Source organism: Malaclemys terrapin, chromosome 1, assembly GCF_027887155.1.
Source record: "Malaclemys terrapin pileata isolate rMalTer1 chromosome 1, rMalTer1.hap1, whole genome shotgun sequence".
In the NCBI taxonomy this organism is placed as follows: domain Eukaryota; kingdom Metazoa; phylum Chordata; order Testudines; family Emydidae; genus Malaclemys; species Malaclemys terrapin.
In genome coordinates, this window is record NC_071505.1 from 119,487,613 (window position 1) to 119,514,619 (window position 27,007).

At 44.5% G+C, this 27,007-nt stretch overlaps 1 protein-coding gene across 1 annotated transcript in view; it reads left to right on the top strand.

Annotated features, from left to right (window-relative positions):
- Positions 1 to 316: 316 nt before the first annotated feature.
- The window catches only part of ST8SIA1 (ST8 alpha-N-acetyl-neuraminide alpha-2,8-sialyltransferase 1), a 157,589-nt gene continuing 130,898 nt past the window's right edge, over positions 317 to 27,007 (top strand). Inside the window, exon 1 of the mRNA XM_054036806.1 lies at positions 317 to 829. Within this exon, the coding sequence (XP_053892781.1) occupies positions 441 to 829 (389 nt within the window). The 5' untranslated portion in view covers positions 317 to 440. The remainder of the gene's footprint in view (positions 830 to 27,007) is intronic.

Below are 27,007 nucleotides of genomic sequence, written 5' to 3' on the forward strand. Positions count from 1 at the left end.
GAGATATTTTCTTTTCCTGCGGGGGAAAAAAAAGCCCTGATTTCCGGTCATCCCGCTGTCGTGTCGCGTCCCTCCCCCCATCTCCCCGCTTTTAGGGGTGCAGGAGAAGGTTGCTGACCGCTCCTGGAGCGAGGGGGGAGGGGCAGCTCTTTGTTCCCCTCGGATTTGGGGAGCAGGAGGGAAGCCCGGGAACGGGCGGCAGAATGGAAATGTACAAGGACTTGCTGCAGTGACAGCTCCCCGGGTGCTGTGTGCCTGGCGGGGGGAAGGGGAGGGAGGGGGAGCAGAGGACCAAATGACTGGGAGGAAGCGAGACAGCAGCAGCCGCCGCCGCTACCGAGAGAGGAAGCGGCTGAGCCCTGCCGATCCCTGGCTTGAGCAGCGGGCAGCCGCTCCCCCGGCTAGCTGGGCTGCGATGGCATCCGCCGCTGGCCTTCAGGATGGCCCCCGTCCCTAGATCAGCGGGGCGGCCGACGGGGAGCCCCCGGGGGAGCCGGCTCACCATCGCGGCGGCGGCTCTGTGTCTGTTGCATGGGGGGCTTTGGCGCTCCGGCGGCCGCTCTCCGGGACTGATGAGTGACTGCAGCCCGGCCCGGAGGAAGATCTGCCGGGGGAGGAGAAGGAGGATGGCGGCGGCGGGGCCGGTGTGTAAATGTCCCCGGACCCGGTTGCCCGTGGGGGGGGCCAGTGCCTTGTGTGTCTTTGTCCTTTGCTGGCTCTACATCTTCCCCGTGTACCGGCTGCCCGACGAGAAGGAGGTCGTGCAGGGGGTGCTGCTGCAGCAGGGCAAGGCGTGGAGGAGCAACCAGACCGCAGTCACCGGCTTCAGGTACCCAGCCTCCCTGCCCCATGCCCAGGGGCAGCCCAAGGGCAGCCAGGGACAGGAGCAGAGCGCAGTGGGCCCCGTGTACACCCCCCCCCCCCAATAAATAAAGCCGAACTTTATTTGTCACACTCAAATATTGATCTTTACCCCCACCCCAAGAGTTCAGATACAAACTCGTAGCGGCTTTAACTAGTGGGGGGCTGGCCAGACCCTTCTGCTGTGAAAAGTGTTTTTGGGGGTAGTGGTTTGGTACCTTTGGGATCCTGTGTGGGCAGTGGGGGTGGGCTAAAGGACGAACCATGTTTCTTTCTTTTTTTTATACAAATAAAACCAACACCAAGGTCTCTCCCGGGAAAGCGCAACGGGCGCTCTCACTTCTCTGGCTGTTGCGGGCTTGGCTTTACCCCGGGATCATGCCACGCTGCAGTGATGCCTTTTGGTCCCTAACAAAGAAAAAGACCTTCATGCTCCCCTGGCTTGATTTTTCAAGGTGTGCCTGAGACACCCGAATGTGTTGGGAGGGGAGATCTGTAAGCATTGAGCAACTCCCCCAATTTTGAAATCAAAGCTGCAAGGAGACCTTTCCCGTGCACTTTATTATGCAAAACATGTGGAGAGTCTGCTGTTTTTTTTTTGTCCATGTCTGTGCATCTCCAGAGCCGGCTCACCAAAGTGTAAATTTCACCTTCTCCAGCTGCAACGGGAAAGGGGAATGCTGCAGTTAGGACTCATTGAAGGACCAGGCTCCTGCTACTCAGGGGATTTTCCAAGGAGTCTGGTTTGAAACTAGGTACAATGTAGGTCTGCGGTGCCTTGAAAAACACTCCCATCTATTGACTAATCATATGATCTTTGGGAATATATAGCCTGACTTCTTTCTTTTCTCCCTCTTCCACCCATCTCTTAGGGGTGCTGGAACAATTTGTATAGTGGGGGTGCTGGGAGCCATTTAACCATACTGATTTATACCTGCCTCTGGAGATTTCCATTACTTGCATCTGAAGAAGTGAGGTTCTTACCCAGGAAAGCTTATGCTCCCAATACTTCTGTTAGTCTTAAAGGTGCCACAGGACCCTCTGTTGCTTTTAACCAAACTGTAAACCCCGTATATGATGGAAACCCCTTCAAGCCAGAGGGTGCAGCAGCACCCCCAGCATCAATAGTTCCAGCACCTATGACCCCCATCATCTGGCTTTCTTCCTCTCCTCTTAGTAGCAAATGGAAGGTAAGAGGGAGTAGCAGTCGATTTCCCTCCAAAATGCCCTCTTTTTGTAGTGAGTGCCAGAACAAATCATGTTTGAATGTCAAGTAACTCTTTTTCAGAATACTGAATTGTTTTCTATGACATAATCCTTGCAGTGCTTAATTTGTGCTGAAAGAGATGCCTGGGCTCAACCAATTAGGTGCAGGGCCTTAAGCAATTTTTTTTTTTTACTTTCATAACTGATGTGGCAAGCCCAGAGATGCTGGGGCTATGAACTGCCAAGCCCTGGCAACCCCTGGCACAAATTAAGCACTGCATCCTTGAATGATTTTTGGATGAAATTCGACTTTCTGAAATCTGATACTGGAGCCAGTCTAGGATGCAATTACTTTAGGTCCTGTCTGCTGCAATAACAAAAACGTTACCAATCATTTAATTCCTTAAAATCAGATTCTGATCCTCTGAGGCTTTCAGGGACTATAACCAATCTCGGGTGATTGGGGGGTACATGTTAATATCAGTTCACTGGCTAGGCATGACAGAAGCTCCTTCTTTAATGCAGAGCTAGCAATTACAGCCAAGCAGCTGCAGATGACTTTGTCCTATTGAGGAGAGAATAAATTCGAAAATGCTTCAGTCTGCAACAAACAAGGCTGACCTTTCCAGATGCAGGTTCCTCTTCATCCCCTCTATGCTACAGGCTCCCAGTTCCTTGTTTGGGTGACTATTTTTTGGGGGGTGCCTGGATAGGTGATGTGGGAAATAATTTGCTATATGACTTTTCAGTTTTATAAACCAACAGCTGGTTTGACGACTGCACTGGTGCTACAACTTGCAAATTTAACCTTAATATTTAGCCATTTCCCTCAGACTGTTTACAAACACCAGCTTTTGGTGGCTCCTCCACTTACTCCATTTACTCTTGCATTTCCCCACAAACCCCTAAGCATACTGATTATCGCAAAGTTGTTTCTTTGAAAGGAAGAAACTCGCCAAATAAAAGAAGTTGTTGCTTCTGGAGACAGGAAGCTAACGGGGACGTTTGTATTGGAAATTATAAATAGAAAATATACCAAAATAATCAAGTGATTGTGCCACAGAAAATTAAACTTTACATTTTTCCTGTGTGCGTTTGCTCTTGTTAATTTTGGTGGCAGGATATCATGTTAAACCCATGACAGGTAATTTTGTCTATATTGTGAAAGTATTAACTAAAATAAGGAGGCCTTTGTTTTACATGGAAACTCAAGAATCATTCAGTTTTATATTTAGGGGAAGGTGTGCTTAGAGCCCCTCATTTCAATTCTTACTGGAAACCACCTGAGGTTATGAATAAAAGACTCCCTTCCTCTTGACTGGGGGTAGCAGGAAGTGAGGCAGATTGAGTAATTAACTGATGCTACAGATGTCTTCTGGGACTATCTGGGAATTGAACCTAGACCTCTTAAGTCATTGTCCAAAACCTTAGCCACAAAAGGTACCCTCTGTGTGCCATGTTCCGAAAGCACTTGATGCATGATCTAGCTCTTTCCTCAACACAACCCCCTTCTTGTGCAAATAATCTGTACTCCATGCACACTAGTGGAACTACTCCTATCAGGACTACTTGCCTGTATGAGGTTTTGCAGAATCAGTTCCAAAGTGAGAATTTACCACTTATAAATACAGAAGTGTCACTCTTGTGGGGCTCAGTATTTTAGCTCCCTATCTTTGTTGTCCCATTGGCTTTCAATGGGGCTACATGCATAAGTAAGGACTGCTCATGCCAGTAGTAATTGTTGCAGGGTCAGGCCTTTGATCTGGTACATTGAGATGACTACATATTTTAGGCACATATTTTAGGCTTTATTCTGCAAACCTCACCTAGGTGAGTAATCTTTACATGCACATCAGCAGTAATACCCTTCATTACTAAGGTATAATTTTAGTTTACTGAGATTGGGTCTGATCCAGCTTTCCTTATTTAGATACACCTTCTTTTGAAGTCAACTGGAGTTTGATCTCATTAAGAAGAGCCGAATAGCTGCCTACCATTGCCATCATTCTTGCAGTTTAAAGACGTTAGTGACTGAGGGCTGGTCTACACAGGGGGCGGGATTGATCTAAGATTCGCAACTTCAGCTACGTGAATAGCATAGCTGAAGTCTAAGTATCTTAGATCGATTTACCTTGGGTCCTCATGGCGTGGGATCGACAGCCACGGCTCCCCCATCGACTCTGCTACTGCCGCTCACTCTGGTAGAGTTCCGGAGTCGACGGGGAGCATATTCGGGGATTGATATATCATGTCTTAACAAGATGCGATATATCGATCCCTGATAAATCGATCGCTACCCGCGGATACGGCGGGTAGTCTGGACATACCCTGAGAATAGCCAACATGACTGCCATGGAACAATCTCTGTTGATCTCTGACAAACCATGAGTAACTTTCAGTCAGTCAAGTGGAAAAGTGTTTACTCTTGTACTTCTCAGATTATATGGTGGCAAAAATACTATTTATAGGTATGAGACAAAGTCATTACACAATCACTAATTAATAATGACTCGTCTTTTTCCTGTGGGGTTTAATATTACATCCCACTTGCTTTGTGGCTTGTTCAGTTTTTTAAGGGCTCAGTCCTACAGTCCTTATTTAGGCAAAACTCCTACTAACTATGGTACTCCTCCAAACTGCTTCCTTTGTTATTACTTAGGTAAACAAAATAAAAGAATACATTTTCCTTTCTCTTTTTTTAGTAGGATTATTTCACTTAAAGTTATTGCAAATAATGAAAAGATCTATTCCCACATTTGATCTGCTCCTGAGGACAAAACTATTACTAATACTCAGCATCACTAAGCGTCTAAAAATCCAAAGTGCTATGTATAGTTCTAGGCAGGGCTGGTAGCACCACCTATTGTTACGGTTGCCAGACTTTCTGCTTCATTCAGTGCACAGGATGTAGCTATTTGGGGGAATGGGGTGTCAGGGTTGTCTAGTGAAGAAGGCTATTGCCTATAGGAACTCTGTTTCATTTGTGGCAGAAGTTGGAAGGTTTGTAGTGAATGAGGCAGGGGACTGCAGAAAGAGAAAGATGCTCTGGAGAGCTGGAATTGTTTCCTGACTCTTCACAATTCTTATGTGATGCTGGGCAAGTCACTTAAACCAAACTTTTCACATGTGGTTATTAATTGCATGTTCATCATTTTCTGGGTGGCTGACACCATATGCCAGGGCCTGATTTGCAGAAGAGCTGAGCACACAGAGCTGCATCTGAAGTCAATCAGAGCTTTTCATTGAATGTATAAAGTACTGTATAAACTACTCTGAAAAATCAGGTCCTAGGCATGTCAGATTGGGCATCCAAAGTAGTGGAAACTTTTGCCCTTAATCTTTCTTGCCTCAGTCCTGGTCTACACTAGGAATTTACTTTGGTATAACTTCATCTGTTAGGGGTGTGACCGACACCCCGGTATAAACAGCACTAGGTGGATGGAAGAATTCTTCAGCTGACAGCTTGGGGAGATGGATTACCTACACCAGGGGTCTCAAACACGTGGCCTGCGGGGTTATTTTCTGCGACCCGTGAGCTCCTCCCCCCCTCCCCCGCGTTTACCTAGAGCGGCTCGGGCCTGACGTGCAGCGGGGGCAGGGAAGGCTCCCTGCCTGCCTGCCCTGAGCCCCATGCCGCACCTTGAACTCTGACCCCCTTCCCTGAACCCCCTGCTGCACCCCGCACAGCTCCCCCCCACTGCCCTGAGCCCCCTACCACACCCCTCCTGCACCCTGACCCCCTGCTGCACCCCTAACCCCTCCTGCACCCCACACCCCAACTCCCTGCCCTGAGCCCCTGCCACACCCCTTTTGTACCCCCTGGGGGCAGGGAGGGGGTGGAGTTGGGGTGGGGATTTTGGGAAGGGGTTGGAATAGGGGCAGGGAATGGGCGGGGCCTCATGGAAGGGGTGGAGTGGGGGTGGGGCCGAGGGTGGTGCGGGGGGAGGTGTCAGTAATGCGGCCCTTGGGCCAATGTACTAGTTCTCATGTGGCCCTTGTCGTCATTTGAGTTTGAGACCCTTGACCTACACTGATGGGAGTGATTCTCCCACTGGCGTAGGTAGTTCTACACTGTAGCATTGTAAGTGTAGACATACTCAAAATTCCCTATTTTGCAGATGGGGAACAATACCTTCCCTTCCTCACCTCCCAGGCGAGTTAAGATAAATTCAGTATTTGTGAAGCACTCAGATACTACAGTGATGAGTGCCACAGGAGAGCCCATGAGGAGATTAATAATTTTATCTTCAGAGCAGGGTTTGAATAGTGTGCAATCAATAAAGTCTGTGGACACACACTGAACGAGGATAAAACAAAATATAGAACGGCTGGTAATTCAGTTAGCACCATCCATACCGTGCAATGAATGAGGCAGGGGTCCTGGGGGAAAAATAGTAGATCATGTCATTAAAGACTATAACTTGCAGTAAATCTTTCTACATTCCATGTTTTTTATTAAATATAGTATTTAAAGCAACATTCTCTTTTTAGTGTGCAATACAAATGTTAACATCAAATCAGTGAAGATTCTCTTTAGCCCCATTTGCCAATATTTGTCCTTCAAGCTTGGTCTACACTACTAACTTATATTGGCATAACTACATCGCGCAGGGGTGAGGAAATGCACACCCCTGAGTGACTCAGTTATACTGACCTAACTCCCAGTGTAGACAGTGCTATGTCGATGGAAGGGCTTCTCCCATTAACATAACTACTGGCTTTCCAGGGGGTGGATTACCTACACTGACAGGAGAAGCCCTCCTGTCAGCGTAGGTAGTGTCTTCATAGAATCATAGAATATTAGGGTTGGAAGAGACCTCAGGAGGTCATCTAGTCCAACCCCTTGCTCAAAGCAGGACCAACCCCAATTAAATCATCCCAGCCTGGGTTTTGTCAAGGCTGACCTTAAAAACCTCTAAGGACGGAGATTCCACCACCTCCCTAGGTAATCCATTCCAGTGCTTCACCACTCTCCTAGTGAAATAGTTTTTTCTAATATCCAACCTAGACCTCCCCCACTGCAACTTGAGACCATTGCTCCTTGTTCTGTCATCTGCCACCACTGAGAACAGCCTAGCTCCATCCTCTGTGGAACCCCCCTTCAGGTAGTTGAAGGCTGCTATCAAATCCCCCCTCACTCTTCTTTTCTGCAGACTAAATAACCCCAGTTCCCTCAGCCTCTCCTCATAAACAACTGAGGAGAGTTGGCAGTTTTTCAAAGGGACACTATTAAGGGCCCAAAAGCAAGCTATTCCGCTGGTTAGGAAAGATAGAAAATGTGGCAAAAGACCACCTTGGCTTAACCACGAGATCTTGCACGATCTAAAAAATAAAAAGGAGTCATATAAAAAATGGAAACTAGGACAGATTACAAAGGATGAATATAGGCAAACAACACAGGAATGCAGGGGCAAGATTAGAAAGGCAAAGGCACAAAATGAGCTCAAACTAGCTACGGGAATAAAAGGAAACAAGAAGACTTTTTATCAATACATTAGAAGCAAGAGGAAGACCAAAGACAGGGTAGGCCCACTGCTTAGTGAAGAGGGAGAAACAGTAACAGGAAACTTGGAAATGGCAGAGATGCTTAATGACTTCTTTGTTTCGGTCTTCACCGAGAAGTCTGAAGGAATGCCTAACATAGTGAATGCTAATGGGAAGGGGGTAGGTTTAGCGGATAAAATAAAAAAAGAACAAGTTAAACATCACTTAGAAAAGTTAGATGCCTGCAAGTCACCCGGGCCTGATGAAATGCATCCTAGAATACTCAAGGAGCTAATAGAGGAGGTATCTGAGCCTCTAGCTATTATCTTTGGAAAGTCATGGGAGACGGGAGAGATTCCAGAAGACTGGAAAAGGGCAAATATAGTGCCCATCTATAAAAAGGGAAATAAAAACAACCCAGGTAACTACAGACCAGTTAGTTTAACTTCTGTGCCAGGGAAGATAATGGAGCAAGTAATTAAGGAAATCATCTGCCAACACTTGGAAGGTGGTAAGGTGATAGGGAATAGCCAGCATGGATTTGTGAAGAACAAATCATGTCAAACCAATCTGATAGCTTTCTTTGATAGGATAACGAGCCTTGTGGATAAGGGTGAAGCGGTGGATGTGGTATACCTAGACTTTAGTAAGGCATTTGATACGGTCTCGCATGATATTCTTATCGATAAACTAGGCAAATACAAATTAGATGGGGCTACTATAAGGTGGGTGCATAACTGGCTGGATAATCGTACTCAGAGAGTTGTTATTAATGGTTCCCAATCCTGCTGGAAAGGCGTAATGAGTGGGGTACCGCAGGGGTCTGTTTTGGGACCGGCTCTGTTCAATATCTTCATCAACGACTTAGATATTGGCATAGAAAGTACGCTTATTAAGTTTGCGGATGATACCAAACTGGGAGGGATTGCAACTACTTTGGAGGACAGGGTCATAATTCAAAATGATCTGGACAAATTGGAGAAATGGTCTGAGTTAAACAGGATGAAGTTTAACAAAGACAAATGCAAAGTGCTCCACTTAGGAAGGAAAAATCAATTTCACACATACAGAATGGGAAAAGACTGTCTAGGAAGGAGTACGGCAGAAAGGGATCTAGGGGTTATAGTGGACCACAAGCTAAATATGAGTCAACAGTGTGATGCTGTTGCAAAAAAAGCAAACATGATTCTGGGATGCATTAACAGGTGTGTTGTGAGCAAGACACGAGAAGTCATTCTTCCGCTCTACTCTGCTCTGGTTAGGCCTCAGCTGGAGTATTGTGTCCAGTTCTGGGCGCCGCATTTTAAAAAAGATGTGGAGAAATTGGAAAGGGTCCAAAGAAGAGCAACAAGAATGATTAAAGGTCTTGAGAACATGACCTATGAAGGAAGGCTGAAAGAATTGGGTTTGTTTAGTTTGGAAAAGAGAAGACTGAGAGGGGACATGATAGCAGTTTTCAGGTATCTAAAAGGGTGTCATAAGGAGGAGGGAGAGAACTTGTTTACCTTAGCCTCTAAGGATAGAACCAGAAACAATGGGTTTAAACTGCAGCAAGGGAGGTCTAGATTGGACATTAGGAAAAAGTTCCTAACTGTCAGGGTGGTTAAACACTGGAACAAATTGCCTACGGAGGTTGTGGAATCTCCGTCTCTGGAGATATTTAAGAGTAGGTTAGATAAATGTCTATTAGGGATGGTCTAGGCAGTATTTGGTCCTGCCATGTGGGCAGGGGACTGGACTCGATGACCTCTCAAGGTCCCTTCCAGTCCTAGAATCTATGAATCTATGAATAAGTCATGTGCCCCAGCCCCCTAATCATTTTTGTTGTCCTCCGCGGGATTCTCTCCAATTTGTCCACATTCCCTCCTGTAGTGGGGGGACCAAAACTGTATGCAATACTCCAGGTGTGGCCTCACCAGTGCCGAATAGAGGGGAATAATCACTTCCCTCAATCTGCTGGCAATGCTCCTACTAATGCAGCTCAATATGCCGTTGGCCTTCTTGGCAACGAGGTCACACTGCTGACTCATATCTAGCTTCTCGTCCACTGTAATCACCAGTCCTTTTCTGCAGAACTGATGCTTAGCCAGTCAGTCCACAGCCTGTAGCAATGCATGGATTCTTCTGTCCTAAGTGCAGGATTCTGCACTTGTCCTTGTTGAACCTCATCAGATTTCTTTTGGCCCAATCCTCCAATTTGTCTAGGTCACTCTGGACCCTATCCCTACGCTCCAGTGTATCTACCTCTGCCCCCATTTTAGTGTCATGTGCGAACTTGCTGAGGGTGCAATTAATCCCATCATCCAGATCATTGATAAAGATGTTAAACAGAACCGGCCCCAGGACCGACTCCTGGGGCACTCTGCTTGATACCGTCTGCCAACTAGACATTGAGTCATTCATCACTTCCTGTTGAGCACGACAATCTAGCCAGCTTTCTATCCACCTTATAGTCCATTCATCCAATCCATACTTTTTTAACTTGCTGGCAAGAATACTGTGGGAGACCATAACCAAAGCTTTGCTAAAGTCAAGATTGAAGCACTACAGTGGCGCAGTCTTCCTTTTACCTCTGCAGCCCTCTGTCACAGAAAGCTGACATTGACAATGCGCTGGTGCATCCTGACTCAATAAGCCAGATCTGCCCCTTTCACTGGGAAATGTTTGCCCCAATGGTGACAAGATCTGTGGATCAATCTCGTTAGCCACCTGCAGATCCAGCGGCGATAACTGTCTATCACCCTCAACCTATGAGGAATTGCCGACCAGAGCCGGCTCCAGGCACCAGTGGAGGAAGCATGTGCCTAGGGCAACACATGCTAAGGGGCGGCATTCCGTCCATTATTGGGACGGCACAGTCCGGGCGGCTTTTTTTTTCTTTTCTTTTCTTGCTTGGGGCGGCAAAAATGGTAGAGATGGTCCTGTTGCCGACTATAGTGGCACAGGTGCATCAGCGCAGCATTTTAAGCATAGACAACCGTTAGATGCAATCTATGCTAGTTGCATAACTGTTACTACTCTGAAGGTGTGTTTCAAGGTAAATGTGAGGTTAAACTGTGCTTGCAGTTTAACCTCACATTTGTTCATGTTGATTAGTTAAGTTTAACCAATGATTAAATTATTTTACAGAGCAACTAATTGTGCTTTTTTTGTGTGAGCTGAGTGGATAAAATGTATTTGAAAGTATTTACAGCTGGAAAATACTAGACTAGGACAGCACTGCTTCAGGGTCTGGTGACAATTTTCTAACTACATCAAAAATATTCATATTTTGCATTTTCAAACGGCAAGATCCTGTTCATTTTACTCATCAAATGGGACTACTCGGTGGTAAATCCTGTACAATATTTTCTGTTAATATTCACATTTTAAATGAATTGTTTCTGATTGATATTCTCAGAAAGTAAATACAAAAGGGGCATGAAAACATAATCCATAATAGGTATCTTGATTAGTATATCTGATACATCTACTATCATGAACAGTATCCTTCCCCAACAGAAGAGTGGGGGCTCAGTGATGTGATAGGTCATCTGCATTTGGTGGTAATATTTTTAATCCATTGTGTTAGGTGTGTATGAGCTAAAGTGAAAAGACAGACAAAGTGGGTGAGAAGGGAAAATGAACTATAGAGAGATTTACTGGCTTATGCAAGGTCACACAGGAAGAACTGCAACAGGGCCAGGAACTGAAACCAGAACTTTCAAGTTCCAGTCCACAGCTGTAATCACCCTTCCTACCTGCTCCCTTAGTAGTATTTCCTTTGATTCTATATGTTCCTATACACGGCTCACATAAAATAATGAACTTTAATTCTAAAATCTACTTTTGCAGTTTTGCAATGTCATTTTTCTTTAGATTTGTGAAATATTTATTGCTTTGACAACCGTACTGTCTTCGTTCATGCTAGAATTTGATGCTTGATGTCCTCTATATGTTTTATTGGGTGTGTGTGTGTTTCCTTTTTTTCCCATGGAGACTGCGTCAATCCAGGACTCAGTAATCTGCAAAGCAATAATTTGCCATTGATTTCCATGCTGTTGCCATTGATTTCTATGGTGTTGAATCCAACTCTGTTCAGCAGAGACTGAAAGTTGTTATTATCTGATTTAGTGTTAGTGAATTCAGTCTAGTTTCTCTTGGACATGTGATCAAACCAAAAGGGCCAGGGATTATGAATTATCCTTTTGCTTCTAGAATTTATTCCGATACATTAAGGCTCAATCATGTGGGGAAGTTGTTTGTACTGCTGTAATCTGTGCTGTATTCGTTTCCTAAGCACTAAAAATACTTAATTTTAAATCTTTCTGTGTATCTATTTCTACCTCTTTCTGTGTGGTACATACAGATCCTAGGGTATAAAGACGATACTCAAGTTTTTACATAAGATGCATAAGCTAAAATAGTCAAATGTGGATACATAAAGTTAAATTCATATTAAGGCACATCTGGAAATCATGACATTATTACTGAACTGCTGAACAACCTGCATCTCCCACGAAGTCAGAAGGAGCTGCAAGTGCTCAGCACCTCTGGAAATTAGGCCACTTTTACTGATGTGCCTAAATTTGGGGTTAGGTTCCTAACTTCAAGCACTCAAGTTTGAGAAATTTAGCCTAAGAACTCATATGCTGAAAATGGAGGCAAAACCTGCACAAACAGCTACACACAGAAAGATCTGAAATGTAAACAGGCCTGCCTTGGCCTCTAGATCAAGTTCGATTTCTGGTCTTCAGGTTTAATACTGAAAGACTTTTGTCTCATTTTTTAAAATTGACTAGATGTAAAGTTCTGTCTCTCTTTCACTGTGAATTTCCAGACTTTTAAATGCTTTGTTTTTTCTAAATGTGACCTTAACTCTGTTTCTGGCTTTTAATTGTTGTTTTAAAATAATTATTTTACAGCGCTTTTGTACGAATGATCGCTATTACAATTAGATCACAGAGGTCCCTGCTGAGATCAGGGCCCCATTGGGCTAGACTCTTTACGAATGTGTAATAAAAAATAATCCTTACCTCAAAGAGTTTACAGTATATAACCTGACAAGATGGAGAAAGTTTGGGAGGGGAAAAGGAGCCCTTAAGGTACTTAACTGTAATAAAGATTGTTGTTTGGGAATAAATATGGCAGGGGTTCTGAGCTCCAAAATGACCTGTCCTATTAGCTTTGACCAGAAGTATATTTGGGATGAATAAGATGGAGGAGGGGAAATCTAAAGACTAACAAGGATGTTTAGAATGATTTTTCCCTAATGTCCCTTTCAGGAACAAAGATGTAAAGGGGATGTGAAATCAGATTCTTCTGTACAACATTCACTTTAAAGTGAGAACTCTGCTCTCCTGTAAGACAGGAGATAATAGACAGCAGAATTTCCACTACAGTTTTTCAAAGTAAAAACATAATCAGATTATATTGATTTTGCCCTCCACAGCACAGTGCACACCAGCCTAGAAGACTGCCTTCTGACCATTGTTTTTATAGATTTTTAAGCAGACTGCAGTGAATCCTCCAATCTTTTCTATACAGCTGCTCCAGGTTGCATAAAGCTTTACTTCCTTATTTGCTTCGAGAATCATTGCATCTCCTGTGTGGCTGCTTTAAATCTCTCCCACTTCCTCCTCTTCTCTGGCTTTGCTCATCCTTCATCTTCTTTAGGCCTCTCTTGTTTGCAGTATTGTTGTTGTAGCCATGTTGGTACCAAGATATTAGACAGTCAAGGTCGGTGAGGAGAATATCTTTTATAGCAGTGGTTCTCAACCAGGGGTCCGAGGCACCCTGGGGGGCTGTGAGCAGGTTTCGGGGTGGCTTCCAAGCAGGGCTAGTGTTAGATTTGCTAGGGCCCAGGGGAGAAAGCTGAAGCCCTGCCACATGGGGTTGAAACCCAGGCCCTGAGCCCTGCCACCCAAGGCTGAAGCCGAAGCCTGAGCAATGTAGCTTTGCGGGGGCTCCTGTGACATGAGAGCCCCCAAGTAATTTGCCTGCTTGCTACCCCCTAATGCCAGCCCTGGATTTTTGTGACATTCCCTTCTGGTGTTATCCGGACCAATGATCTGCTAGGTCACTCCAATCCTTGACTCTGGGAGCCAGCCTGACCCTGCTCTGCTATGAGAACCCCCCTCCTGGGCTGCTCACGCACAGCCTCTAGCATGTAAGCTGCTCCTTGGATTGTGCAACCAAATGACACTAGCCAATATCTCCGGTCCGAGACACAAACCTAGGAACCTCCATCTTGCAGTGTCCTGTTATGCTCACTGGACACTGCAAGTTTATATGAGTTGGTCAATTTAACAAAGAAATGGATAGGTACCCAGCGTTTTATCCCAAGGGGAGCTTCTGACATGCTTCAAACCAAACACACTGCTTCAGGTAGAATAAACAAACAGATTTATTAACTACAAAGATAGATGTTAAGTGATTATAAGTCAAAGCATAACAAGTCAGATTTGGTAAAATGAAATAAAAGCAAAACGCATTCTAAGCTGATCTTAACACTTTCAGTGCCCTTACAAACTTAGATGCTTCTCACCACAGGCTGGCTGGTTGCTCTTCAGCCAGGCTTTCCCCTTTGATCAGCGCTTCAGTCGCTTGGTGCAGTGTCTGTAGATGTAGGTGGAGGAGAGAAGAAGAGCATGGCAAATGTCTCTCCCTTTTATCATGTTCTTTCTTCCCTCTTTGCTTTGCCGCCCCTTCCCCCCATCAGGTCAGGTGAGCATTACCTCATCGCAGTCCCAAACTGACCAAAGGAAGGGGGCTAACTCACTTAAGAGTCCAACAGATCCTTTTGTTGTTGCCTAGGCCAGCATCCTTTGTTCCTGTGAGGCTGGGCTGGGTTTGTCCCATACATGCTTTGATGAGGTGTGAACTGCCCCTCTTGGCTCTTGGGGAGTTTTTGCCTGGGGTTACTTTAAGCCATGAGGATACATTTTCAGCCTCATAACTATATACATGAAATTATAAGCTATAACATTACATAACATTATGTAACAACAATGCTCAGTGCATCATGAGCCTTCCGAAGACACCCAACATGACAAACTTTGCATTGGATACCACACCGTCATTTTATAAGGATAAACATGGGGGTGTTCCCCCGAGGTACAGTATGTCACCTTTTTATATGCAGAAAACCCGTTATTGTGGCACAGGTGGGCTGTGGAGTTTTTATAGCATGGTGGGGCGCGGCTCGGCTCAGAAAGTAAAAGGTTGAAAACCCCTGTTTTATAGGACCAACTTCTGTTGGTGAGACACAGACTTTTGAGCTTACATAAAGCTCTTCTTGCCAGACCTGAAGAAGAGCTCTGTGTAGCTCGATAGGTTGCCTCTCTCACCAACAGAAGTTGGTCCAATAAAAGATATCCCCTTCACCCACCTTGTCTCTTTAGGCCTCTCTTGGCTTCCTGGCTGCCCTTGAACTCTAGTGGTGGTTCCTTTATATTCACTGGGCACATATTCTCCACTTCAAAACACACATTCCTAGCTCAAATTGTCATATAAAGTAGTGCTGTAGACAAGTTGTGGTAAGAATGTTTTACCTCTTTATCTCTCTCTTTCACAGAGTCACCAGTCACCTTCAAAGCCCTGCAGCTACTGCTGATTGCTCTGTGTATCTGTCACTGTCCATTCCTTAAATGTCAGATTGCCGATTATCAGACTGTCAAGAAAACACACAAACTATTGTTTTAGATAGCAGTTAGATAAAGTCTGTACTTATCAGGACTTTGATAGTCCATGATGCACAGTGAGCTGTAATTTAAAAGGTGTGTAACTTCTCACTTGCACATATTTAAAGGAATGCTAGGAAAGCAGATCAGGTGCTTCCCTCATTTTCCTGAAAGAAGTCTCTCTTGCCTATTTTTGCCATGCCTAGCATGCCCATCATTGTAGTAATTGAGGAACTGCTCTCTAGTCCTCTGCAAGATTAATAAAAACAAACCATAAAATCCTTTTTATCAGTACAGATATCTTAGGAAAAAATTGAGTGGTGCCTTGGCCCAATTTCAACTCTAGTAATTGCATTCAGTCTGATTAAATGTGTCCTGAAGTTTCAGTTAGAAATTATATTCTGCTGCATTCCCAGTCCTAAATTGTTACATAACGTCACTGTGTGCTCTGTGGATTACACCCCTGAACTAGGTGATGGAGTAAACTTTGTATATCCTTAACCTCACTCACAGAAGTACCTCAAGATTTGAGACTGGAAAGTGTTGAAGCAGGTGTTTAAAATTGAGCATGTGCTTTACGTATTTTCCTGAGATGGGTGATTTCCTGAACCAGGGACTAAAGATTAAAGTTTATTTCCTATTCAATGTTTTTAACATGGGAACAGCTGCTGGTCAGGCTAGGTGATGCTAGAAGTCCATCCGAGAAAGAGGAGGTCGCTTCTGAATGAATGTTTGCTTGCTAAGCATTCCTATATTATGATTCTAAGCTGCCTTTCAGGCCAGGAACTGGCGGGGGGAGGTTAGTCAGATCAGGAGGCAGAGAAGTACTGGCAAGCAGCTATGGCAAGGATAAGAAGGGGGCCATTAGCCTTGAGAGCTGTGTGGAGATTATGAAGTTCAACTTTTGGGAGAAGTAGTGGTGGCTTCTTTCAACGCCTGTGAGTGGGTGGATTCTATTTTGTGTGGAGGGAGAGAAAGTGGAACTGGGGGCTTGGTTTGGCCCACTGTAAACACCATCCATAAAATTTGAAGAGGGGGCCAGATTCTCTCTGTGAATTTTAGCCCCCTCCCCCCAAATCCACCAGGAGTGGAGATACAGTGGCAATTAAAGCCCACAAGCCCTGCTCCTTGGCGTGAGGGCTGGAGCTGGTTGGTAAAGACTCAAAAGTAGGTGGGGACGGGCCTATGAAGGGCAGGAAAGGGCAAGTCAAGTAAGCTGGGAGATGTCAGCACCTTCCCCAGATGGTGGAGCTCCAGCCAGATTGTAAAGCTGCTCACTTCTAGCAGTGCAACAATCCAGCCATCTGCTTTCTCCTGTTGCCTGTTCCACTTCTGGCGCAGCTGCCCCCCCTTCAGCTCATAGGTGCATGAAAAGTATCCCATGAAACTATAATTTGTCATATGTGTAAATCATCACAACATATATGTTGTGTACATAATATGTCCTCATAAGAAGTCTTTATTATCATGAAAAGGTGTGATGGCTACTTTATAACCAGCAAATTGGAGGATATTTTAATGAAGATATTACAGTATAATACTGTGAATGTGTGTATGTGCATGATAAACCATCTCAGTTTTACTCTTAAGAAATTTAGGTTTCAATATCCCAAACTCTTGATAACATGCATAAGTTGCTCCTAAGTGGTTTACTCATCCAAAAACTGAGTTCTGGTAAACCTGAAACTATTTATTAACTTGCCAAATAATTTTGGCCATTCCCCTCCCCTTCCCTCCCCCCAGGAATTTGGCACCATTTACGACATGGTTGGAGGAGTCACTTAGGTATTTCACAAAAGTTGACCATTTAAAAAATTGTTAGGGTAGACTAGGGACCAGTGCCACATTTGGCTTTATAAATATAAGGTAATAGAATAATTTTAGTCTTATGTACATGGCCACATCGTGCAATTGATCTCCATGTTGATTTCCCCATTGAAAATCAGTGGGGAGTTCTATATAAAGCTAGATGATTATTAACAATGATCATTTATGCAGTGCCATAAATTTACATTCTGCTTGACAGGAAGTGAGACATGTTCCTCGTCCTGAAGAGCTTGCAGTTTAAGAAGATAGATAGCAACGTACGGCCCCAGTACACATATTAGCAGCTCTGAATGATAGAATTATTTTGCCCTTCATTTCTCAGATGGTTTTAGTACAGTTCTTATCATAGAGAAATACCTGGGCTGTCTGTTAATGGCTTGTTGTGCTCTCTAGAAGGATGATGCAAAGTGGTTGTGCTGTGGGTTTGCACAGGCTTTAATTCTTTTGGGTCAGAGATGCAATCCCATGCTCTGGGCATCCCTAAGCTTCTGATTGCCAGGTGCTGGGACTGGATAACATGGAATGGATCATACAATTGACCTGTTCTGTTCATTCGCTCTGAAGCACCTGGCATTGGCCACTGTCAGAAGACAGGAAACTGGGCTAGATGGACCATTGGTCTGACTCAGTATAGCTGTTCTTATATTCTTAATGATCTATCCTTCCACTGCTGTCACAGCCCGGAGACCCTACTTGCTCACTGGTAAATCTGTAACTGTCCTGTTTCTGCTGCTGCTTTTGGGGCATGTTATCTGCTTAAATGGGGACATGTGCAGGTCTTTTATTTAAAGCACAGGACTATCAGTCGGGAATAGATTTCCTGTGTGGTTCTGTTACATACTTTGTGGCTCATTTCCCCCCATCTGTAAAATGGAGATGATAATATATATGGGAAATTTATTAATGTTTGTAAAGCACATTAAAATCCCTAGTGGAAAAATATTGACTCACCTTCCTCCCCAGAAATCAAATGGCTGTATAGTCCTATACAATATAGACTTTGCTGGGTTCAGTATTGAAATACAGCACCGAAATCCCATTTTCAAAAGGCTCTAAGTGACTTAAGTGCTTTGGAAAAATTTACCCGTCATCTTTAAACATACAGACTAACAGACATATTGGAGCATAAGCTTTCTTGGGTGAATACCCACTTTGTCAGATGCATGTACCCACGAAAGCTTATGCTCCAATATGTCTGCTAGTTTATAAGGTGCCACAGGACTCTTTGTCGCTTTTTACAGATCCAGACTAACACGGCTACCCCTCTGATACTTTAAACATACAGTTGTTCCGTGTGCCACCATCAACCTCTCTTAAAGGCCTGGGATTCCCACTAGAACGGTTTGGCATTAGCTTTAAAGGGTACTGCTATGAAAAGACCTTTATGTTGAGTCCATGAAATAAGTAAACACCTGTTCCATCTGCTCCTTGGGGTCATCTTTTCTCCATAACATTCCCTGGACCCAGAACTGTGCAGGGGAGACTCCCCCGCCACTCCACTTGGGGTACTAAGACCAATGTAATGTGCCCCTCTCCTCTCCCTTCCAGCAATGTGGGCTTGGGGAAAAACTGGAGGAGCCAGCCATGAACTGAAGGCAGTAGAAGCAGTCACAGGAACATCTAAAGCAGGCACCAAAAGACACTGAAGTCAGAGAATTGTCAAGTTTGGACAGAATTTTCTTTGCCGTTTGTTGATTGGCTGTCCAGCCCCCCTCCCTCACAGTCTCTTCACCTCAGCCTCCCACCACACCTTTCCCACTTGTGGCTAGAGGACGGGGACTGAGGAGACCTAGGGTCTATTTCTGTCTTTGCTACTTGCCTGCTGGGTGACCTTGGGCAAGACACAGTTTCCCCATCCGTATAATAGGATGAATGATACTAACCTCCTTTGGGAAGTGCTTTGAGATCTACTGATGAAAAGTGCTTTATAAGTTGTATTTTTGTTATTTATTTATTACCCATCTCTTCTTCCCTGCCCTGTTCCCCTCACCCCTTCCTTTTAGTGACCCCACTCTCTTCACTATTCTTTCTGCGTAGTCTATCCACTCCTAACTGAAACCTCCCATCCCCACACTCTTCAGGGCACTAATGTGACATTTGCCACCATCACCTTGTTTATTCTGTTTGTGTGTTCTACTCTTCCCCCACCCTATGTCTGTCTTGTCTGTTGGATTCTAAGCTCCTCAGGGTATGAACTATCTACTACTGTGTGTTGTGCAGGGCCGAGCACAATGGGTGGTATTCTTGGTTGGTGCCTAGTCACTTCTGAATAAACAAAATTGATGATAATCTGCCTGGCCAACGAGAACAACCTCAGGAAACCAGTAAAAAGGTGGGATGGAGCAGAATGCTGAGAGCAGTAACCCAGAGTCAACTGGGTCAGCCACCATCCCTTGCAAAATATTCTCTGTAATTTACAGAGCCTGAGTAAACCCCACTGTAAAACATAAACAAACGTCATTAGTCCTCCAGCTACCACATAACCTTTGGTCACTATTGGCAAAGGCTTCAAATCCTATTGGCAGTCTCCTGCTTGTGCAACATATAACTCTTCTGTGTAAATGTTAGTATAAAAGGCGAGAGAGAGTGTGCCTCAGAGTGGTGGTGACAGCAATATATGGGATTGGGTGTAGAAGCTAAAAGCATCGGACAGTGGAGGGAAAGATTGGGTCAGAGAAGAACTAGAAATGTGGGGTGGAGATTTAGGGTTTGTCTACACTTACCAGGGGATTCACAAGTGGTGATCGATGCATTGGCGGTCGATTTAGCGGGTCTAGTGAAGACCCGCTAAATTGACTGCAGATCGTGTAACCTGCAAACCTCCTGGTTATGTGCTCTGTCCCACCTAGTGGCACTGAGACGACTGAGTGAGAGAGAAAGAGACTAATGAGTTTGCTCTACAGCCTTAGTTAAGAGCCAGTTGGCTTTTAGCTCATGTGGTAGAGGCTAATGCACTAAGCTCCAAAGACCCCGGGTTTGATCCCACCTGCCAACGACTGGGGTCTGTCAGCGTTATAATCGCTCTCCCGTTGACTTCTGTACTCCACTGGATTGAGAAGAGTAGAGGGAGCATCTCCTGTCGACATTGCGTAGTGTGGATCCCACGGTAAGTAGTTCTAAGCTATGTCGATTTGAGTTACGCTATTCACGTAACTCAAATTGTGCAGCTTAGTTCAAATTTCCCCTGTAGTGTAGACAAAGCCATAGTTTATTTGTCACAACCCATGTTCAGCTGCATGGGGGAATAAACTGAATGTGCAATGTATGCCAGTTGATGCAAGAGTGCCTAAAGATAGTGATCAGTCATTGGAATATTGTCTCTCGATGGCTCAGTTTAGCCAATGTTCTGTGAAAGTGCAAAGATTTAGTGTGTTCTAGTTCGGTAAATACAAATGGGACCAGCTTCTGATATCATACCAAAGTTTTGCCTTGGCATTTGATTAATCAGCTTACAGGATTTCCTAATTCCACTTTAAAATCATTTTTGGCTTCACTTATTATACCAGTCACAGTCAGTGAAAGTATTTAGATGTGAACTTGCTTAAAATGTAGTCAGAGAGACTTAGGGTACATCTACACTACAGCGGGGAGTCGATTTAAGATACGCAAATTCAGCTACGTGAATAGCGTAGCTGAATTCGACGTATTGCAGCCGACTTACCCCATTGTGAGGACGGCGGCAAAATCGACTTCTGCCGCTTTTTGTCGGCGGCGCTTACTACCACCTCTGCTGGTGGAGTTAGAGCGCCGATTCGGGGATCGATTGTCGCGTCCCGTTGGGACGCGATAAATCGATCCCCGAGAGGTCGATTTCTACCTGCCGATCCAGGCGGGTAATATAGACCAGACCTTATAAGGGTTTGTGTAAGTGCTTAGCTGTTTGTTTGTTGTTTTTTTGTGGGGTTTTTTTTGCATCTGTAGAAAATTACACAGGCTGATCTGAATGTAAAATATCATATGCCAGTTTGATAGTTTTTTTTTATTGGGATAAACTTCTATTCTCATTTGCGGTGGTATAAATCCAGAGTTTTGCACTGAAATCAATGGAATTATCCTTGTTTTATGCCAGCACTGGGGTAATTGAGAGTGGAGTTGGGGCCAGGGTCTGTATTGGTTAGGGCAGTCTGCTATGTAGCAGGACTAGAATTGTGCATCTGTTGGTGTTTCCTGTTTACAGGGGTTTGTGCAAACCTTTTCTCAGTTTTGGGTCACCTAGACTCAGAGACTTTGAATTTGAGGTTTGAATCAGCTGAAATATTCAGATCAAAATGGAGTTAAATCTGCCAAATTTTGATTGCTTCCAAACACCTCTGGGTTTCACGTGCATTCAGCTCAAGCCGTACCTCAGCCCATCTGAGCATTGAACTTGCCTAAGGCTCATTAGACCTTGGCAAACCTAGCCTTGAGGTTTGTGTTTGTCACCCAACCTCAAAACACAGGTTTCTTTTGGTTTGAGATTGCATTATTGTAGCAAGTCTGCGTTGTTCCTGGGTTCTGTTGCTGGCTCTTCTACAGACTTCATGTGACCTTTTGGCTTAACCCTTGTGGCTTAGTTTACACTAGAAAAATTAAACCAATGAAAGGCCCTAGAAAATTTGTAAAACACTTTGCTTCCACACATGAACCACTCCAATCTACAGATGGCTTACATGTGGTATAATAACTGGTTGAAAGAGACTATCTTTCTTCAAGTTTAATAAATGGCTAAAACTTGTTTCATTCTGAACTGTTTTATGCCATTTGCCAAGGTAAATGAAAACAAATGTTTTAAAATAAAAATGTTCTATAAGTCCCACAATGCATCAGTGGCCTCGAGAACCCTCCCACAATGCTTTACTTCTGGGATCTAAGCCAGGAATTGTGAGCTAGCTATCCAGAGGGTATTAACAATTAAGGTTGCTTAACTGAATTTGCAATGAACCTGCCTAAAACCTTCCCAACCCTGTCATGTCTGCTACCTGCTACAGATTTAAAGAACAGTACTCGTTCGTGCTGATGGATAGCATCACACCGCGTAAATACAATGTGTTGTCTGAATTTTTGGCATTCAAATAAATGCTTTTTAAAAATCATTTCCCTATTTGTGCCAAGTACATAATAAAATTTGGGCAAATAATTCACAACAATTTTATTTGATTTTTTGTGGTAATTAATTATTCAGAAACTGATCACAAATTTCTCAAGTGTGTGTGTGTGTTGCTTGAAATTTTACTCATCTTTCTGAAAGTTAATCCTAGCATGGACTATTAGTTACGCTCTGTACCAAAATGGGAATGAATGAAATATCATATCATTGTCTAAATAGATGAGGAGTGGGAAAGTAGGCTCCCTAAATACTTTCCAGTATCTTTAAAAAAAGTCTATTGAAACCATTTTTTTTTTTCATTCAAAATGAAAACTTTTGGGCATTTTGGATTCCCCTCCCCAAAACCTTTTAATGGAGGAGGAAGAAAGGGGAACCAAAACTGAGAATGAACTCTTCTTTCCTCTTGAATTGTTTTTATGAAAAAATGAAGATTTTTGTGAAATTTCATAAATGAATATTTTTATTTCTTTCCCACGTTTAGAGAAAAATGCATCCCATTTTGAAGCAAGCCCAGCTGGGGGCTGTGTAAAAGAATGCTGGCAGGACTGGCTGGCAGCTAGACAGGGTCTATCTGGGTGAGTCAGATGGAAGGAGAAGCTTTTTGAGAAGGTTAAAATTACATTGTTATGACGTGGTGACTTTTCAACAAGAACTCTTTTTTTTTTATTGCATCTATTTATGCCTATTAATTGTAATGATGAAACTGTGACTACTTTGTTGAAATGTCATAGCAGTTAAATGTCACTATTCATAATGACAAGTTTCAGAGTAACAGCCGTGTTAGTCTGTATCCGCAAAAAGAAGAACAGGAGTACTTGTGGCACCTTAGAGACTAACAAATTTATTAGAGCATAAGCTTTCGTGGACTACAGCCCACTTCTTCGGATGCATATAGAGTGAAACATATATTGAGGAGATATATATACACACACACATACAGAGAGCATGAACAGGTGAATTGGCCTCTCAGAGTTGGTAAGACAACTCCCACCTGTTCATGCTCTCTGTATGTGTGTGTGTATATATATCTCCTCAATATATGTTTCACTCTATATGCATCCGAAGAAGTGGGCTGTAGTCCACGAAAGCTTATGCTCTAATAAATTTGTTAGTCTCTAAGGTGCCACAAGTACTACTATTCATAATGTGTGCTCACTGACTGACAGCATTTGACTCCTACTTCTTAAATACTTACTTGAGAGGCCTCATTCAGGACTTGGGGCCTCGTTACCCAGACACACAAGAAAATATGGTTCTGGCCCAAGAGAACTAACAATTAATATTACTATGAATTTATTTATTTGTAGCACCTCAGAGCTCCAGTCATGGACTGAGACTCTATAGCAGGGGTCGGCAACGTTTGGCACGCGGCTCACCAGGGTAAGCACCTGGCAGGCCGGGCCAGTTTATTTACCTGCTGACATGGCAGGTTCGGCCGATCGCGGCTCCCACTGGCCGCAGTTTGCCATCCCGGGCCAATGGGGGTGGCAGGAAGCCGCGGCCAGCACATCCCTTGCCTGCGCCACTTCTCGCCACCCCCATTGGCCCGGGACGGCGAACTGCAGCGAGTGGGGACCGCGATCGGCCGAACCTGCTGCGTCAGCAGGTAAATAAAGTGGCCTGGCCCGCTAGAGTGCTTACCCTGGCGAGCCGCGTGCCAAACGTTGCCAACCCCTGCTCTATAGCAACTAGCCCAATGAACTCAGAATAAAAAGGCAGTCTCTGCACCAAGGGACTTAACGGTGGAAGTATAGGACAAGAGACAACAGATGGCTATGGACAGATGAGGGAATACAAGGAAGCAATACTAGTCAGCATGCTAAGCTGTGGTCTCTGCACACCAACAGCCTAACTGGTGTCAGTTTTTACAAAGGCATTATTATAGTCTAAGTAGACCAGTGATAAAGGACAGTGGCCAGAAGCATACAATCAAATCTATGCAATTGGTATAAGAATTTCTATATTTTGAAATTATAAATGGATAAGCTAGCTGCCAACTATCCCTGTATGTCCCTCAACCTCCATCATTAATTGGGTAACTTCTCATTGATGCCATGGCAACGGTGAGTCTTGAGGAGAGGTTGTTTTGGCAGCTGCATTTTGTCTGGTCTTGAGATGAGTGATGTGGGTACTTGAGAGGCTGGTGAGGGTGAGGTAACAATAGTAGTAGACCAGGGATGAAGAGGCCTGGAGGAAAGATTTGGGGGTTTGGGGCAGAAAGAGAGGATGTGTTTTAGAAGTGTGAAGGAAGAAGCGGTGATGATGAAAAAGATGAGGTACTGGGAGGAAACAGTGTTCAGCAGCAACAAGGTTGAGAGACTGGCTGATTTGGTGAATGGGAGAGTTGCTTCAGAGCTTGAAATCAAATGAGAGGCCGAAGGATTGAATGAAAAGAACAAGGATGAGGATGGGACGTTGAAGAAAGGGAAAGCCAGGTCTCAAAATCAGAGAGGAAGACCATAAGGGAGGAGTCAAAATGGGGTCAGTAGGCAGCTACCTGGAGAGAGAGAAGTTGTTGCATGGAGTATTATTTGAAGAAGGTGAGTGTGGCAAAGAAGGGGCTGGAAGTAGCAGGAGCAGGAGGGGAGGAATCCAGATATACTGCAAGTATGAGGAGATGAAAGGATAGCTGCCTGGAAAATAGCTTTTCTTTCCCCCCAATAGAAAAACATCAACTTGTCAAAAATCCAAACACTGTAGGTTTAGGGTTCTTTGATTAAAAAGAAAAAATCATTTTCCAGGAAAGCATGTATTTGCCATTCAAATTTGTTTTGATGAAAACCCATGTTTCCCTTTAAAAAAAGCATTGATGGAAATTTTTCAGCTAGTCCAAGATGAAAGGAGTGATAGATGAAGGGGTTCTGGATGGTGGTGAACTTTTTTAGAGAGGGAGTTGGCATTCCAGAGAGAGTAGCAGAAGGTAAGGGATGTGGGGGGGGCAGGGGAGGAGTTTGGGGTGAGGTTGATGAGGGAGGGACTGGGATGCAGATCAGGGCCGGCTCTGGCTTTTTTGCCGCCCTAGGCAAAAAAGCCTCATGCTGCCCCTCCGCCCCCCGGTGAGGAGCACGGCAGGGGAGGGTGCCGAGCCCGGCCGTGGCCCCACACTCCCCGACTGGATGGAGTGCCGGGGGAGGGCGGTCGGGGGGAGGGTGGCGAGCCCAGCTGGGGCCCCGCTCTCCCCGACCGGCTGAAGCGCTGGGGGAGGGCGGCGAGCCCGGCTGCGGCCCCGCTCTCCCCGGGTGAGCGCCGCCCCCCTCCAGGTGCCGTCCCAAGCACATGCTTGGAGGGCTGGTGCCTGGAGCCGGCCCTCATGCAGATTGTGCTAGGGATAGGTGTTGGATTGGAAGGAAGATATCACCAGAGGCAAGTAGGAAGTAAAGATGTGGGGGTATGGGGGTAGAGAGAGAGGGAACAGCAGTGAGGGTAGGGGATGGAGAAGTAAAAAGAGAGGGGAGATGGGGGATCAGGAAAGGAGGGGGCTACAGCAGACAATAACACTGAGAAGCAATAGAGTGATAGAATGAGGGCAGCAAAAAAAAAAAGAAAAAAAAAGAAAAGGGACCAATATTAGGAAACTGCTTTTCTGATTTACTACCCATCAAACAAAATCAATTAAGAGCAGGACAGATATGGAATAATCAATAAAATTAGTCATTGAAGGGTCAGATCATTGGGCAAGATGATTGAGAGGTAATAACTGATTACATTAAATAATAAATAAAACTAAAGTGAGTTGTAAGAATCAATGAAGAACAATAGGCAATCAGGCAATTCATTGGGAACAGATTCATTAGGTAAATTTACTGTCAATCATCATCATTAATCCACTCAGGTAATTAAGTAGCCAGGCTCAGCAGACTGTATAAAGAGTGTATAAATGAGGATGCTGCAAATTACCAGTTGAAATTGCAAAAGAAGAGGGCAGTTCCCTGTCATGTGGCAAGGGATACCGTATCCACTGGCTTCAGTGGTTTCCATTAAAGCAGTGACATCAGCAAGCAGAAAGAAATAAGTGGATTTGTGCCCAGGCCCTGTTGTTGTCTCTGGTATCTGTCCTACTTAAGAATTGGGGCGGGGAGCATGTCCGTATGTTCATTTTAAAGACAGATAACTGTAACATTAGTTGCCCTGCTTTTTCAATCTGTGATTAAATGTGCCCAAATGGATAAGTCACAATACTTGTGTCTGGCTGATTATGCTCCCTGTGGTGTGGACAATCCCCTGGAATACCTGGAGCTTATACTTGGGCATGATATTACACTATATAATACTACTCTTGATTTCTCAAATCCAATACGTAGGCGAGTTACCACAACTTTCCAACAGGACTTTAAAATTGAGGTCCTATTCGGTGATCTGTGTGGATTTTAAAGAGCACCGCAGCACAGTAAGGCATCATTGACATTAAAACACTCCAGCAGTGTCATATGCATTGATATCATTACACTGATGTACCTTAAACTGGTTGTTTATTCACTGTTAGGGCTGCAGCACTGTAATCTACATCATATTTGTGGTATGTGTCAGGCTGCACTGTGCTGTCTTGATTCTGGTCCATTGCTGTCTAGGTTAGTATCCCAGAATTCCTGGCAATGCTCCCAGGCCTATTGCATTCTGGGTAATTTTTGTTCTGAATAATGAAATACCTTTAGGAGGGCAGGGGAATTGTGAGAGGAGAAGCAAACTTCCACAATGCCACCGGGCATATCCCCAAATTCACCATTTCTAAGCTGATCTCTAAGCCTGGAGGAGGCTCAGAGGAATGGTGTGGTTATGACACAGCCCAAAATGTTCTCTCACTTCCATTGTTCTGCAGTATTCTGTTTCCACAGAGGGCAGATGTGGGATAATCTCCCCTCCCTCCCCATCTAAAGTCAACATC